Below are 17,678 nucleotides of genomic sequence, written 5' to 3'. Positions count from 1 at the left end.
AAAATGTAATAAAGTTGATTAGTTTGGGAAGTCAGTGGAAGCTTGGTCATTTGAATCTCTAATCCTATTAATTACATTGTGATAGGATTAATGTTTGCTGTGCGGTAGTTTTTTAAAAAGAAGTGCTGGTCTCTTCAGAGAACAGCATAAGTAGTTAACTCCCAAGTGCTTTGGGGAGTTTATCAGCTCGTTTATGGAAATATATGGCAGATCCAAGAATTTAAAACAATATTTACCTTCCCGAATCCACAAGATTCTTTTTGTTGGTATTTTTTTCTTTCTTTTCACTTAGAATCCCTAATGAAATATCTTCTTGTCATTGGAATGTTTTAGTTACAGAAAGCCTCTCATTGCAGTTGATTTTTTTGTTGTTAATTAGGCTACTGTTTTAGAATAGAGAATTGCTGCTGCTGCAAATAACTGCAGAGTAGCAGCCTGTTCAGAGTATTTTGGCATGTAGGTGTAAGGCTAAAGATCAGAATTAAAACAGAAAATGACACTGAACAGAGAAGCCTAAGGACAGTCCATAGTTTAGAAGTGAAATGAAATAAACTTTTCTGCAGCTGAGAAAATTTTCTATTAAAAAACAGACAGATTGAAATGACAGGACAGCTCTTAGAAGTGTAGAAGGATGCAACAAAGGTATTTCTGCACATTCAGGGAAATGAAGTGTTAAAATATTATTGGTGTAGTTGTGCGTGCAGGAAAGAAAATATCAGAAAGACGGAAAAAATAGGGGCTGCTGGGAGGATGGGGTTACACCCTTTCATGATGATAGTTGGGAAATACAGCTGCTATCTTGTTTCATTGTCTTGCTGAAGAGAATGTAGGACTGTGAATAGATTGTGGTTGGCTGCTCTTACTATCATGAGCCCTGTGAAACCCTGTGAGAACCTTGATGTTGAGTGAGATTGTATTATTATCATTCCCTGATTGCCTCTCTGTGCAGTTAGCGTGTTCAGTAAAGATAGTAAGTCAAGTGCTAGCCGTAGTGGTGCAAGAGCATGGAATTTGGAGAATCTGTGCTGTTGTGAGAGGCAGAGGGGACATTGCAAAATATAGAAACCATATCAAATAGTCTGAGGTTTCTTTGACTAAGGCAGAGGCTTAATTTATTAGGTCTTGTAAGATTTACAAATAAATATGTACCATCAAAGTTAGGTTCTGAATCTTTGGTAGGAGTGCTGAGTTGCAGCTTTATGTTGAGGCTTAGGATCCATTTTCTTTTTAGAGCAGGAATTCAGCTTTTATGAAGAAAAGTCATTTTTACAGTTTTTGCTCTTTGAGTTTGTCATAGATTTTTTTCAGAATTGTCAACTTAATTGATAAATTTATACATTTCAGTAAGTTTGAAGCTGAGGTATCTTAAAAAATGCATAGTATCTTTTTTTTTTTTTTTTTTGTCCTTAGTAAAGTTTACCATAAAACAGGAGATATACTTCAGATTCTCTCTATAGTTGAAATTTCTTGAAAACCTTTTCTCAGGCTTCCTTTGAAGAAAATATATCTCAATTTAGATTTTTTTTTTCTTATTATGGACTGTTAATACCAAAAGTAATGTATGTCACAAATGAGCATGACTGCTCCAGAATTGATTCGTCTGAGAGGATGGGAGGAGAAGCACTGCTTTATTAAAAGACATAGTGGTTTAAGGGTTTTCAGAATGACTCAAAGCTCTTCTGATGGAGGGTTCTGGCAACAGCAGGTTGTGCTGCTTTGTTCCATGCACCCACTGCTGTAGTCATTCTTTGGCACAAAGTAATCAAGAGCCAAGGACCACAAACTAAAAAAATATCACTGGCAAAAGAATTTCCCAGGAAAAACTTTTTGAATCTAGTTTATCTATTGGATCTAGCAGATGATTTAAATGAAAATATATTACTAACTAGTTGCCATAGTCCCATAGTTACACAAAATGAAGATGCAGTTGTGCATCCTGAAGTTCTTGCTTAGTTTTTATTCATGCAAAAGGAAATTTTAAATGAGTGTATTGCCAGAGTAAATCTCAGGAGGATTCATTAAAAATGACACATTTCTTACTAACACCAGTTTTGACTTTCTCTTAATCAGAAATAAAATTTCAAAAAGATAAATTTCCTTTCATTTCCTGTCTTGGCTTGGTATGCTCAAGTTTTAATAAACTTAAGCTCATTTTGAATCATATCCTTTCATTTTTCTTAACTTAGTTTTAATAATTTGACTAATCTCATTTGCTTTTTAGAATGCATATGTAGCTTCATTTTTTCTACTTTACATTTTTATTTGTAGGTTTACTTTTAGCTCTTCCATATTTCCTAGTTCTGTAGAGTTGATTTTTTTGGTTATTACCATGGTGCTTAAATGCCCAAATTTAAAGTTGTGGCTGACAAGTGCAAGGAGATGCAACAAATGCACCAGCTATGCAAATGGGGGAATATTCACAAGTTAACATAAAAATAGTAATAAGCTTGTTTTCATGTGCTCTATGTGTGTTCAATGGAGAGAAGGATGGTCTTCTCTAATCATCAGTTCTGAACACCTAAGTAAGGCTTCAGTTTTGAAATTTTCTTTGAAGTCATCTGTTTTGATTGTGTGTGTGGAAAGACCAGCATTACTAAGATTAACCCAATTTCACGTTGGCAAGGGATTAATAGCTTTTAAATAAGAATTTCTCAGATACTTGTGCATCGTGCAATAGCAATGCCTCCAAATGCTGTGAATTTGTAAATACTAAATGTATCCCTCTGAAAGTAAAAGTACATTTTGCACTGAAGTACAAATCTACATGTTTCTGAAAATAATTGTAAATGGGTGCTTCTAATGAGCTTTAATTATGGAGTATACACTCTGGGGTTTGCTGTTGTGTTGGTTATGTAACTGTAGCTATCTCTTGGGACATCCTTTAGCAAGCAGCTCCTGTACTAATTTCAGTTTTTCTTTATCTGGGACTAGTTCCGTGTGAGAGTTTTGTTTATCCTTGTGCTTTGTTATATACAACTGGGATTAAACTGCAGATTTTTTCTTGCATAATAGTATTTAATGATTTTTTTGGTAAGTAATTTCGAATTCAGCTTGTGGGCCACAATTTGCTATGAGAACACTAATCTACAGATAATCTTTTTCAAGAGGGGAGAACACACAGCTGTTAACTTGACGTTTTCCTGGCAGGAGGAAAACGTTTTATACCCAAACCTCACTCTAAACTATTACAATAATTGAGAGCCCCTTAGCACAGAAAATCAGAAATATAGATGTAGATAAACTGTAAAGAAAAGATGTAGATAAATGTAAGATATAGATAACTGTGAAAGGTGTAGATAAACATAGATAGATTGAAAATATAGCAATGGAAAGTGCACTGTACGTGTTCTGTTTTTAACTGTGGGAGTAGGATCTACAGAACACTGTCCTGAATGGTAATTCAGAGTTAGATAGCAGTGAAAAAGCAAATGGAGTGATTTGAAATATAGAATAAACTGAACTTGAAAGTAAAATTATTTACCAAAGCCTGGGCGAGAGAGAAGGTTCTTCTTGTATGATTATGTAACAGATCAGAAAGAAGGTAGAGGAAGAGATCTGTAAAGATAACCTCTCAGTAGCAGGATGTATGTGGTTTTGGTTTTCCCTTGATTAGATTCCTTCCAGGCTCGATTTTGCAGTTCTCGTCTTGGAGAGGGGCTAAAATTTAGCCTCTTGTCCTATCAAAGCAGACTGCTTTGCACAGCCATTTGGACATTATACAAGTATGTTCAATTGTTCTGTAATGTTCATACACTTATTTATCTTGCTGATTTGTGGCTGCAGTAGTCTTGACAACCCAGCCTTGCTTCTGAGTGCGTGCTGGAAATTCTGCTCTGTTCTGTATTTTCACAGGAGATGGGGAGCTGTACACTTTTGGAGAACCTGACAATGGGAAACTGGGACTATTGCCTGAACAACTGAAGAACAATAGAGTCCCACAGCCTGTACTTGGAATTATGGAAAAGGTTAATAAGGTAGCTTGTGGTGGAGAACATACAGTGGTGCTGACAGGTATGCAGTTTAACTGGCTTTTTTTACGGCCCTATAACGTAGTCAGTGAAGTCAATTTACTTTAAAGAATTTACATCCCACTGAAATGTAAGATTCTGTAGTGATCCTAACTGGAAGACTGTTGCATGTCAAGGAGGTTGAAATCCTTGTAACATTTAACCTAAGTGCAGGCCTGTGCTGTGCTGCACAATTAGTTTGGTATTCAGGCCTCTGCTGTGCATATCCCTTTGCTGCAGGATAAGTGTTGTCAGCTAATTCTAACAGAGGGGCTTACAGCCAGTTCCAGCTTGGTACCAGTGATAACACCACCTGTGAGTCTTTGCCTTTATCTAAAACGTCAGCAGCATGTGAATGTCCTTTTTATTTGACAGTAGATGAATAGAGTTGTTTTGCTTGTAAGAAAATCAAGAGCTCAAATGACCAAAATGGGGTAACCTTCCATGGATGGGATCTACATAGCACACATGCCCGGCTGGAAGCCTCTTCAGTTCCACACAGCTCAGTATTCTCAGCATCAAAAGCAGTGTAAGATTATTGATACTGTCTTTTTTCTTTATAATAGCTCCAGTAACTAGAATCATAGAATGGTTTGGGTTGGAAGGGACCTTAAAGATATCTAGTTCCCACCCCCGGCCACAGGTGGGAACACCTCCACTAGGTCAGGTTGCCTAAAGCCCCATCCAACCTGGCCTTGAACACCTCTAGGGACGGGGCATCCACAGCTTTTCTGGGCAAACTGTGCCAGTGCCTCACCACTCTCACTGTGAAGAATTTCTTCTTTATGTCTAATCTAAATCTTCCCCATTCCAATTTAAAGCCATTCCCCCTTGTCCTATCACTGCATGCCCTTGTAAAAAGTCACTCCCTGGCTTTCTTGTAGGCCCCTTCAGGTACTGGAAGACCACTATAAGGTCTCCCCGGAGACTTCTCCGGGTTTAACAACCCCAGCTCTCTCAGCCTGTCCTCATAGCAGAGGTGCTCCAGCCCTCTGATCATCTTTGTAGGCCTCCTCTGGACCTGTTCCAACAGTTCCATATCCTTCTTATGTTGGGGATTCCAGAACTGGACACAGTGCTTCAGGTGGGTTCTCATGACAGTAGAGTGGAGGGGGAGAATCACCTCCCTCGCCCTGCTGGCCACGATTCTTTTGATGTAGCGCAGGATATGGTTGGCCTTCTGAGTTGTGAGTGCACATTGCCGGCTCATGTCGAGTTTCTAATCAGTCAGCAGCCCCAAGACCTCCTCTGGGCTGCTCTCAATCACATTGCCATGCTTTACAGAGTCTGAGTGCCTTTTTTACTGGAATTGGAACAAGCCAACACCACCTAGTGTGACACAGATGATGGATGTTTCTTTCTTCTAAGAAGCTTGAAAGTGGTATTGATGCAAGGGGGCAAATTTTAGGGGAAAGCTTCTGTTCTGTTGTAAATTTGAATAACCTTGAATATTTAGGAAGGTATTTAGGAATTCACTTTTCAAGCAGCTGTCTGTTAAGTGATGGAGGTGCACAATCTACTGGTTGCCTAAATGGTTTAAACATCTCTCGCTGTGATGCAGAATTTGCCTGTGACTTTGAGCAGAATCTTTAACTGACATATAAAACTATTACAGAGATAGATATTAAAAATATTGCATGAGTTGTAAAAATCAGCAAATACAGCTATTACATATTAGTTCACGGGGTTGTATGTATAGTACTTGTAAGACTGTGTGTATTACTGTAGTATCAAATAGTTGTGTGCAAATGATAAATTAGCTTTTCAAAGAGATACATGCAAAACATTGCTAGCTATTTACCTCTACGAGTTCTATCCTGAACTATAGTACTATAGAAGCAGGAAGCTTGACTTTGTCCACAGATGGTTTAAAAAATAGCTTTGGCTTGTAAAGAGTTTCACAGCTTTATAACATGCCTGTAATTAGTCTTCTACCAAAATGCAAAAGCTGTAAAAACAAGTAAGATGTAGAGATTTCAGTCCTTAAATCTGTATTTTGAAAATGCTACATACTCTCTTGTTAATCTGGTGGTGTTCGTTAAAGCTTATGTAACCAAAATTCCTAAATTATAAACTGAAAATCTAACCGAGGGAGATTATAAATAATATGATGTGGTATTGTACTGCGAGCCACTGGAGAGAGTAAAGGTGGAAGTGATGTGCTGGGAAAGGTTGTGTGTAATGATGAGTCAAGCTGTGAGATTCTGGGTAGGTTAAAATTCCTTTGGAAAAATGTATGAAGAGGAAATAACAGTAGCCAGTCCAGGAAATAATGCAAACGTTTGCCTACATTTCAATGCCTTTGTCTCTCTTCTTCCATCAACATATAGTCTTACACTAGCAGTATTCTGTCATAAAATAAATTTCTTTACATCAAATCAGATTATCATTATTAGGAAAAAAATTACTATAAATTTTTGGGCCAGCAAATGTGTATATCATAGCATTGTTTTATGGGTTATAAAGTGAAGTTCTGCAGAAAGAATTTGATTATCATTATTGATTATTTTTTTAGCCATAAATCTGAAGCCAGCCAGTAGGTATTTTTTTTTAATGGTATTTGAATGTGATAAAATTTCATTATAACAAATTACTGTTACAGAGATTTAGTAGGAAGATCTAGACCTGGATGACATCATCACTATAGTGAAGTCTGTACAAAGAGCTAGAACAAAGACGCAAAATATAAATGCCAAACCCCATATACAGTGAAGAAAACACCATAGTAAGTCAGTGTCTTAGTAAGTAAGTTTACTTGTTGATGGAAACAGATTTTGTAGTAGAAGGCAAACAGGAAATTGAGTGCTGGCTTATCTGGCAGTTGATGATCAAGATGTTGAGTGCTGGAAGATCTAGTTGAGTCAAAGGAAGAGGAAAACAATATCCTCCAACAAAATAGACTTTTGTAAAGACAGTTGTGATACGAGTGAAAAGTTGGATAGTTCTTTTTTTTTTTTATTGTGATTCAGCTGTTATTAAATAGGCTACAGCTGTGAACCTCTGCCTAAGACACTTTGAACAGCAGAGGAGTCTGTCTCAAGTGGAAGATACTTCATCAGGAATATTGACATACAGAAATTTTAGTGACTCAAAGCAAAATTTGGGGAAAAAAATGGGAAGACTTAGATTTGGACACTAATAATTTAAAAAGCAAATGTAGCATACATACATTATAGGCTTTGCAACAGAAACTTAACAAGAAATCAGTACTGAAGTGTATATTGCATCTTGAGATGAAGTGGCGGGACCACAAATTGAGAGTTCTGTTGAGGGATATCTCTTTAAATAGGAGCAGAAGGATTTAGACCTCTTTTAAGCTAATTTTCCTAAATTAAGAAAGTAGTACGAATCTGAAGAAATTCTGAATTTTATGCATAATCTTCCATGAAAGAGAGTGCTGTTTGGCCTCATTAACACAATATATAATTATGCAGTTTTCATCTTTTCATTGTCTTTCTAATAAGAAATAAGAATTGAGTGTCTGACTATTGTATATTCCCCTGTTTCATCTATCTCATTTAACATAGGAATTGGATAGGAGAAAATGGCATATGGAGAAAGTGTTGCACATCTTGGCTTATTTCTTGTCATCAGTTCTACTTAAGGTTTATAAAATTAGAAGAAAGCATAATCCAGTTATCTTACTGAATACAAGGCAACTTCGTTCCTGACTCACATACATAATCAGTCGATTATAAAGCACTTCATTTGATTTCTTTTTTATGACTGTACTATCTACTCTGTTTGCATTGTTGTATGGTAAGAACCACTGTTATCCAAGTTACTAAATCAAGCCGCTGGAACCTCTCCAGCAAGTATTAGAGCAAATGGTAAAAGTATATTTTAAAATAATTCCTTTTTTTTTTTTTCTGAAACTCCAAAATAGGAAACTCAAAAAATTAAACTGTTGAGAGCAGTGATTCAGAATAAAAAACCTTTTAATGATAAAATGTTGAAAATGGTATTGAAGGCCATCTTCTTTGCAAGTCTTATTGTTACTTCTGCTTTTAATATTTGCAGTTGTTCTAGAGAATAAACAGAATCACAGTTAAAAATTCTATTGTGCAAAAGCCTTCTCTCATTCTAGCAGCACAAACCTATTCATTTCGTGACTGTGTGTCAACCAGTTCAAAAAGATCATATCCCAGATGATTTCTCTCAGAGACTAAAAGAAATGCATCCACTACCCACAATGCTTGCAAATGCTTCCTACTGAAAATGAAAGCTCTTGGTATCATCACTTTCAAAAGAAATATGGGAGAACAGCAATCTCAATTTGTGTACTTTTTCAATAAAGTCTTTTAAAAGGTAGAATGGTAATAACTTGTGAATCTAGAAATTGGAGAAGAAACAGATGATTGGGAATGGCTTTAATATTTTCCAGTTTTTTCCAGATGATGACAGATCCTCTGGGAATAATCTAGTCTATAAAAGGATGTGTTACCTCCTTTTATTCTCATAAAGGAGGGGAAAGCAAAGATATCTCTTCAAAGGAAAAAGTGAAGCAGTCCTTCAAGAATAGATCGTTTGACGTAACAATACAGCATATTCGTGCATTAGGATGTAAAATATTGGATTTTTCATCTTCTGTCTCAAGGTCTTTTAAAAAGAAAAGAAAGTTAAGATTTCCTTTTGAAAGAGGATGAAAGGGATGAAAAAGCTCTACCTTTTCATGGCAGAACTGACTGTTGAAACCATATAGGATTATCTAGATTTTTCAAACCATTCTTAAGTCTATATACTATTTATACTGAAATCCCTAAATCCAATTACTAGCTCTGGTAAAACTGAATATTGTGTTGACAGCTGATTTTTACAGTAATTTTTCTCAGCATAAGCTGTTTGAAAATAAAGCTATAGTAAGAATGAATAGCCCATTGACATAATAATGGTAGTAAGATTATAATAATGACAATGATGTTCAAGTACAATTAATCTGTGTGGAGAGTTATAACCATATCTGTCTGTTTCTGGTTTTCTTTTGTGGATTTTTAGCTGTATATATAGCCTTAAATATGTAGCAAGGAAGGCATCAATCTTGAAAACACTCTTCGAGCTCCCTCAGTTCGTTCAGCAGATAGCATGTTTTTAAAAAAATCTGAAAGCTATGTAGATTTTTGCTTAAAACTATTTTTTTTACAGTGACAACAGTCACTGATGTTACAGAGCTGTTTTTCCCCCAGAAGATGCCTGCGAAGGTGGAAGATAAACACTTACAGGGAAATAAGCCTATTCTTCCAGAAAAGAAAATGTAGGAAGTAAAGAGGAAGCAGTCCCATCGCTCAAGTTTTAAAGCATACTTGGAACGGTGAAGCCGTTGGCTTCTGTGCAAGCTTTGATACCATTTGTCTTCATCCTTCCTGGGCCCTTCTCCTGGGCTGCTGCTGTGGAGGCTGTCACGGTCCACTCATAAGCAGACGTGTGATGGTTCTTTTCAACTATGATCTTGGAGTGCAAAAAGAAAGCAAAGCAATAATTCAACAAGTCAAAGAAGTTAAATTTCAGTCCAAACAGGAACTTTATTAATTGTGCCCATAAAGCGGCTTGTGATAGAAAAAGAGAGAGAATAAGGAAAAGGATGGGGAGAAAAGGGGTTTATAGCTACCACGAGTCCACAGACTTCCGGTGTCTCTGGGGGTCCGGGTCCAGAAGGCGTTCCTCTGCCTCTGTCTTCGATTGATGTGATCTCACGGTGGGGAAGATCTTCCAAATTCAGCTGTTTCAGAGCTGTCTTTTATGCTAGTTTCCTCCTTGCGACCCACCTTTGCCTCACCTCGATCCTGTGGAGATATGCCAAACTTCACCTGGCAGGCCACACACATGCCAAGAGAGGAGTGTCTGAGGCGTGATCATCTTTGGAGGCAGGTCTCCTCTCCTTGCGCATGCACTCCTCCTGGCAGCGGTGGTCGACTTGGGGTCCCCAATGAAGGCTAGTAGTCATCATCACCTTGAACTTTGGATGAACTTGTCCCTGTACATGCTCTGTTGGGGTATGGGTCTGTGGTAAGTCCCATCATTAATTTTCCTGTCTTGAATAGTAGGTAGGTATGGGTAGCAGGGAGACTTGGAGACAGGCACAAATCATTCGTTGTGTACCAGCTTTGGCAGGTACAAAGCATACCAGCTTTGGCCGTTATCGTAACGCCTGCGACTGTGGTTTCTGAGGCTTAGCACCTGATGGGAAATGTTGAGACAGAAATTGATCCTTTGAACGACCCTTACAGAAGCAGCAGTTACTTCCTTGAGGCCAATATGGGACTTGTGTTTGGTTTCCTCTGGGTGCTGTTAGTATTGCTGAGCCTTCATTGTTATTCACTGATGCATTCAAGTGCTGCTTCCTTAATGCTGCAGTGGCCATATGTCTTCCCTCTTCCCTTCTACCACTCTTGTGCTGTCTTGACCATTCCACAGGAAACTACCAGTATAAACCCCCAAAACCTGGCTTACTGAGCTGAGCTGACTCACCTACATGAGTAGCAGAGACAGTGCAAGTGCGGACTGAAGGGAGAGAGAGGGGGAGTGAGGTCTGCCCTTTTGATGGCAGTACGTTTTATTTGTCTCATCCAACCATATCCTTACTGGGACAGAGGACAGTAAGAAGAAGGTGACTGTGGAGCTATGTCCGCTTTTGGATTCTTGCTATGGCAAATTCATTTATAAATTAAATTCAGAATGATGAAATTCTCCTCTTTCACTTTATTGCTAAGTGTATGAGATTGCTTTGCCATAGAGTGGAGGAAGTACCTCATTTTGCTAAATGAGGTTTGGCCTCACTTCTGCATCAGGGTGGTGAATCGTTTAAGAAAGCTGCAAGGTTTTTGTCTTCCTATGCCTTGATAATTCACTACTAAGCAAGTTTAGGAGCCCCTGGTCTTTAGGGGCAGTAGAAGAAATCATTCTTCTTTTAAAGGCCTCTAACCTGGTTTTTGATTGGGCTGTTCTTCTCATTGTCAGTAGAAACAGAAGAAAGAAAATATTTTCCTGTGCTTTTAAAGTTAGCATTTTGGAACATTGCACTCTAAACACAAGTGCGAAAAAACATTGGCTGTTTCAAGCTAGGATTAAAGATAATGTGAAAAATATCAAACTTCACCAAAAAGAATTATGTTAATCAGATCAAATCATAGAATCTTGGAATCACTAGGTTGGAAAAGACCTCTTGGATCACCGAGGCCAACCATTCCTATCAACCACTAAACCACGTCCCTGAGCACCTCATCTGCCCGTCTTTTAAATATCTCCAGGGATGGTGACTCAAGCACCGCCCTGGGCAGCCTCTGCCAGTGCCCAATGACCCTTTCTGTGAAAATTTTTTCCTGATCTTCAGCCTGAACCTCTCCTGGCAGAGCTTGAGGCCATTCCCTCTTGGCACTTGAGAGAAGAGGCCAGCACCCTCCTCTTTACAACCTCCATTCAGGTAGCTGTAGAGAGCAATGAGGTCTCCCCTCAGCCTTCTCTTCTCCAGGCTAAACAACCCCAGTTCCCTCAGCTGCCCCTCTTAAGACTTGTTCTCCAGCCCCTTCACCAGCTTTATTGCTCTTCTCTGGGCACACTTCAGAGCCTCAACGTCCTTATTGTAGCAAGGGGCCCAGAACTGAACACAAGATTCGAAGTCTCACCAGTGCCGAGTGCAGGGGGAGAATAACCTCCCTGGACCTGCTGGTCGCGCTGTTTCTGATACAAGCCAAGATGCCATTGGCCGCCTTGGCCACCTGGGCACACTGACGGCTCATGTTCAGCCGCTGTCAACCAACACCCCCAGGTCCTTCTCCTCCATGCAGCTTTCTAGCCACTCTTCCCCCAGTCTGTAGCACTGCACGGGGTTGTTGTGCCCCAAGTGCAGGACCCGGCATTTGGCCTTGTTAAACCTCATGCCATTGGCCTCAGCTCAGCGGTCCAGCCTGTTCAGATCTTTTTGAAGATCCTCCCTACCCTACAGCAGATCGACACTTCCACCCAGCTTAGTGTCATCCAGAGACTTACTTAGGGGGCGTTTGATCCCCTTATGCAGGTCATTGATAAAGACATTGAACAGGGCTGGACCCAGCACTGAGCCCTGAAGAACCCCACTTGTAACTGACCTCCAGCTGGAGTTAACTCCATTGACCACCACTCTCTGGGCCCGGCCATCCAACCAGTTTTCAACCCAGGAGAGTGTGCGCCTGTCCAGGCCAAAGGCAGTCAGTTTCTGAAGCAGAATGCTGTGAGAAATTGTGTCAAAGGCTTTACTGAAGTCCAAGAAGACTACATCCACAGCCTTTCCCTCGTCCAGTAGGTGGGTCACTTTGTCATAGAAGGCGATCAGGTTAGTTTGGCAGGACTTTCATGAACTCGTGTTTACTGGGCCTGATCACCCGGTTCTCTTGCATGTGCTTCATGATAGCACTCAAGATCAGCTGTTCCATGACTTTCCCCGGCACTGAGGTCAGACTGACAGGCCTGTAGTTTCCTGGGTCCTCCCTCTGACCCTTCTTGTAGACAGGTATAACATCAGCCAGCCTCCAGTCCAGTGGAACTTTCCCAGTCAGCCAGGACTGCTGGAAGATGGTGCAAAGGGGTTTGGAAAGGACATCCGCCAGCTCCCTCAATACTCTTGAGTGAATCCCATCCGGCCCCATAGACTTGTGAGTGTCTAATTGGCCAAGCAAGTCTCTAACCACCTCCTCTTGGATCATGGGAGCTTTGTTCTGCTCCTCTAGCTCCTGGTTATGTACACACAGGGAACAACTTCCCTTACTATTATAGACTGAGGCAAAGAAGGCATTAATTACGTCAGCCTTGTCCTCACCCTTTGTCACAGTTGTTCCTTTTGCATCCAATAAGGACTGAATATTCTCCCATAAAATATAAATAATAGATAAATAAATAGATAAAGCCATATAATTTGAAAATTACAAGATCTGCCAGTTTCCAAAGAAACATTAAGACAAATATAGTACTTCTAAACCAAATTTATGCAATTAGCTATCTAAGAAATGAAGATAAGACTTCAGTTCACTTAGAGAAAGCTTCTGTCCTTCAGGTGTAGTTTCTTGATTCTTATGCAGAAAGTCTAAATAATACACAAAAATTCATACTTGTTTTATTTTTTTTAAATCCTGAGATTTGCATTCTTGCACTGAAATTTCCAGCAGAGGGAGCATTGCTATTACATTTAGTAAAGACAACAGCTTCACTCAATATTTTTCATCTACAGTCTGAAAAAAGTGTAAGACCATCGGGGTTTCTTTATGGTGTGAATTCATGGCATTTTAATATAGAACAGTTTAAAAGAGGCAGAAAGGGCAAACCCTTTTCCAGAAAGAACATTTCCATACATAGCATTACAATATTTCACCATGGTTCCTTTGAAATCTGAAAGCCCAATATAAATTAGTAAGTGTACTCTGGTAGTAATACAAAATTCAGTCCGTTCTGTGCTTTTTCTTCTCCTGACAGGAGTGCAGGATTAGTTTGAGGCAACAGTAACATAATTTCCTTTTACTATTTATCCATCTTGTGGCTGCTTTGAGAATTTGGTTACAGTGAAAAAAACTACTTTTGTGATACTGAAACTTACTTTGATATTTCAGTGGCCTTGTTTCCATTACACAAAATAGTGCTGAAGAAGCAAAGATTCTCTATTGACTGTTCCACACAATCTGTTGTGGAAGCCCATTCCTCTCTTGCTTTTGAAGGTAGTGAAATTTTTGACCTGATGGCATCTGTGCAGCAGGAGCAGGCATGCTCTGCACCGTGTTCGTAACAATGATATAATGATATATTGCTCCCAAGTCCCAGTTATTTCTGCTTGATGTGAATATTTTTTACCTTTGCAATTCTTCCCAGGTTTTCATAACAATTTTTCAAATACTTTAAGTAGTACTTCTCTTGCTTTTATTTGGCCTACGTGCAGAAGAAAAAGGGGCAGGGAATAAAATTCTAGGACAACTTCTACTTTTCAAAAAAAAAAAAAAAGTAGTCTTTGAATTTCTTTTTCAAGCATGGCCTCATGAAGATTTCCAAGCTTCACAGTCTTCCCTTGTGATGGAGTGCTGGGGATGGACACACTAAGAATCTTTATTGCTTTGGAGAAGCTCTTACGGTTTTTCCAGACACAGGCAATCCATTACACTTACAAATTATAAGTGTGGAAAGATGATTATTCTGTCACAAGATAACACAATTACAGTGTTCTCTGTCTTTAATTCAGGGCTGATTCGTCAGCTGAACAGAATACTGAAACCTATTCTGTTATTGTTCTAACCTCTTATGCATAAATTAGTATTGGTTCAAAGAGGTCTAGTCTATTAAATTTAGAGTCAGTGTACATGCAGGTAACCAGAAACTAAGGTGAGACTATTGTACTTGAAAATGCACATATATGTAAACACTGTGGTCTTGAACTAATTGCAGTCTGTAAACTTCATAAATTTTTTGTTAGCTGATATTTGTGTACATGTGATCAGTGGATTATTTTGCAGTTATGTTAGAAAATGTATTGCATATTGAACTATTAAAAATTCTTTTCTGTATAAATTTTAAGGCTTGATTTCCTAATTTTTTTTTGTACTTGATTATTAATTGATAAGTGTAATATATTAGTTGGTATGTTTTATAATTGAAAAAAACATTGCTTTTTTGATATTGATGTCATTTGACTTCCATTTAATAGAAAGCTGGTTATAATATATATGTCAGCATATTTGTTATTAACTTTGCATGTGTATTTTCAGAAACAGATGTATATACTTTTGGACTTGGACAATATGGACAGCTGGGACATGGTACTTTCATTTTTGAAACTTCAGTCCCGAAATCTGTGAAACACTTGAGGAGGCATAAAATATGTAACATTACATGTGGAGAAAATCATACTGCTGTAATAGCAGGTATGTAAGTGAAAAATTCTGAAATGTGCTTCCAGTGACTTTCTATTGTACCATAAATGCTTTCTTAGTAAAATTCACATTAGAAGAAGACATATGTAAAGTTACTAGTTCTAAAGGTTAAGTGAGCTAGCGAGGAGGAATCTTGGATTCACAGCCATTCCATTCATAGCTCTGTACATGCTGTCTCCTGGGAATTTATAACCTCAGAATCATGCTTTGCTAGCAAGTATTCTTGTTTAGAAGTTTCTGTTTTTCTCTGCAATTTCAATCTTATTATTTTGTTTGTTTTGTTGTATTTTGGGTTTTTTTACAACTTATATAGACTAACTCTCAGACAGTACTTGAAAAGTTGCCTGAGAAGTTAAGTATTTTTTTATCATATTCATGTGTTGAAAATCTAAAAATAATTGTTTGGGTTTTACTTTCGGAAGAGAAATATTCCTTACTTGCCTGTTAATTTTTGTGTGTAATGGTTTTGTCCTGGTTTGTATTGAATCTTTGTTATTAATAACATCCTTTTTTTTATCACATACAGAGAATGGCCTCATGTTTACTTTTGGAGATGGGCGACATGGCAAGTTAGGCCTTGGAGAAGAGAGTTTTACGAATCAGTTTGATCCCACTTTGTGTTATAATTTCTTGAGCTTCACGGTCCTTTTGGTAAAACTTTTGTTCATGCTTCTCAGACATCAAGCTATTTATCTTCTTATGAAACACAGTATTAATGAAAGTTGAGATATTTTTTCTTTCTTTAATATTTAATTAGTAGACAGCAAAAATTGAAAGAAAAAGGAAATTGTTTTTACTTATCACACTGTTCATTTAATTTAGAATGTATTTGGCTTGGACTACACATATACACTGCTTTTTAGGGTTTTATTCAATAGTGCTGTGCTATAGTGTTTTGGTCTCTAGAGCTCTGGTAGCCTACAAAATTAAATACTTCTTGCTTTTAGGTTGTTGGCAGGACAGGGAAACTAATTTCAGTTCTGAAAACATGACTATCATTTTTAAAAATTTTAATAATTATTTGCACAGTGGGATATTTTTAAACCTTAAGAAGATTTGAGGAGTTGCTTTTTTGAATCAAAGTGGGATGAATAAGCAGAAACACTCTTTTCTCTTAAGGGCATTGTTTTCATCTGTTCCTTGAGCTGTTTAGCAAATAAATGTCACAGAATTGCCAGCATCAAAAATGCAAACATGACTCGGGATTGAGAAAAATTTGGGGCAAAAGTCTGTTGATCATTTCTGTTTGTTTACTGGACTTAGAGTAGAAGGACTTTCTATCAGAAGTGGTAAAGGTTTTAAACTTTTTAAAATAATGAAGCCTCTGTTCTTTGTATAGTAATACTTTATCTGTTGGAGTGTGTAAGACTTGCTTTACATTTTGTGTATGATGTGATAAAATATCTAGCTTTGCATCACTGAAGCTATCAATATTGCTCACATATGAGGTGCATCAAAATAATTAGCTCAAATCCCTTGAAAATTAGTGGAAATATCTTTGCTTTCTTCTGTATCAATAATTTGATAGACATATCTTGTGTTCTGTTCAACACAAATATACTGTACTTAAGTAAGAAGAAATGAACATAGATCACTAGTCATTACTAAATGTAATTAAGTACTTTTACCTTGCTAACATCATTAGGAGTTAAATTTGAAGCAGTTTAATATCACCTGCTTTTATTATGGTTTTTCTTATAATCTAAGCCCGAGCGATGCTTGTAAGGAAATGAGGACCTTATATTGATACTTGCAAATGAAATGATCACACTTCTTTTGATGCTATAGGTTGCTTGTGGTGGTTGTCACATGCTAGTTTTTGCTGCTCCAAGACCTAAAGGATCTGAAGAAGTACTCTTAGAAGATTTATCTGAGAACGATTTCAATGCTACTATCTCTAAAATAAGTGGAGAATCACTACTAACAAACACATTACAACTAACATCAGCACGAATGCGACGTCGAGAGAGGGTAAATTCAGGGCTGTTTATAGTTGCCATATTTATTTAGGAAACAAAATCACTTTTAAAGCTAAAATCAGAGCATATACCCAGCAGATAAATATATATCCTTAAAATGCATGTATAATTTTAATGTATAAAAACCAGAATTAATATCTATCCTGGTCCCAAAATTGAGGCAGTTATTGGCAAGGTTTTACTTGTTTATTTCTATGAAAAAGACTCAAATTGATTTTGATTTTGTTTAGTTGTTTGTTGTTCTTTTAATTCTATAAAGTAGAGACTATTAATTTTTTAAAATAATCTTAGAAATACGTTATAAAAAGAAAATGAACCTGACTCTTTGTTGTTCCCTCTGAGTCCTTGAATACACAAAACAAGTTCATAATTTATAAAATACCAAGGAGAAATTTTCAAAGTCAGCTTAATATGATCCAAAGATTCTGTAGCTACTTTGAATAATAGTTTCTTCTCCTTTATGTCCACTACATGTTCCATGTGATTTCCTCGAACAGTACAATGAGTTGGATCATTTCATTTACCTGTCTAAAAATTAACTTCACCACAAAAACACATTTACTTTGTGAAAATATATTTATGTTGTGGAATAAATACCTCAGTATTTTTTCAGACACTAGTAATTTCATTTTAAATACAAATCAAAGTTCTTTTTCTCCTTTATATGTATTTTAAGACTGCTTGACATTATTGTGTAGAAATGACCTCAAATATCCCACTACATATCTCTCCACTTTTTAGGACTATAAGTAATTAAAAAAAATAAAAAGTTGCAGCACTGTATCATTAACTAAAAGAAAATGCCATTGTTT

General features: G+C 37.5%; 1 protein-coding gene across 3 annotated transcripts in view; it reads left to right on the top strand.

Annotated features, from left to right (window-relative positions):
- RPGR (retinitis pigmentosa GTPase regulator) overlaps positions 1-17,678 on the top strand; it is a 46,883-nt gene that overhangs the window by 20,063 nt on the left and 9,142 nt on the right. For all 3 annotated transcript variants that reach the window (XM_054081633.1, XM_054081622.1, XM_054081613.1), the window contains 4 exons: positions 3,853-4,011; positions 14,723-14,878; positions 15,414-15,538; positions 16,676-16,858. In XM_054081633.1, coding sequence (XP_053937608.1) covers positions 3,853-4,011; positions 14,723-14,878; positions 15,414-15,538; positions 16,676-16,858 — 623 coding nt within the window. The remainder of the gene's footprint in view (positions 1-3,852; positions 4,012-14,722; positions 14,879-15,413; positions 15,539-16,675; positions 16,859-17,678) is intronic.

This window comes from Cuculus canorus, chromosome 1, assembly GCF_017976375.1.
Source record: "Cuculus canorus isolate bCucCan1 chromosome 1, bCucCan1.pri, whole genome shotgun sequence".
Classification (NCBI taxonomy): domain Eukaryota; kingdom Metazoa; phylum Chordata; class Aves; order Cuculiformes; family Cuculidae; genus Cuculus; species Cuculus canorus.
This window is presented reverse-complemented; position numbering and strand designations above follow the sequence as displayed.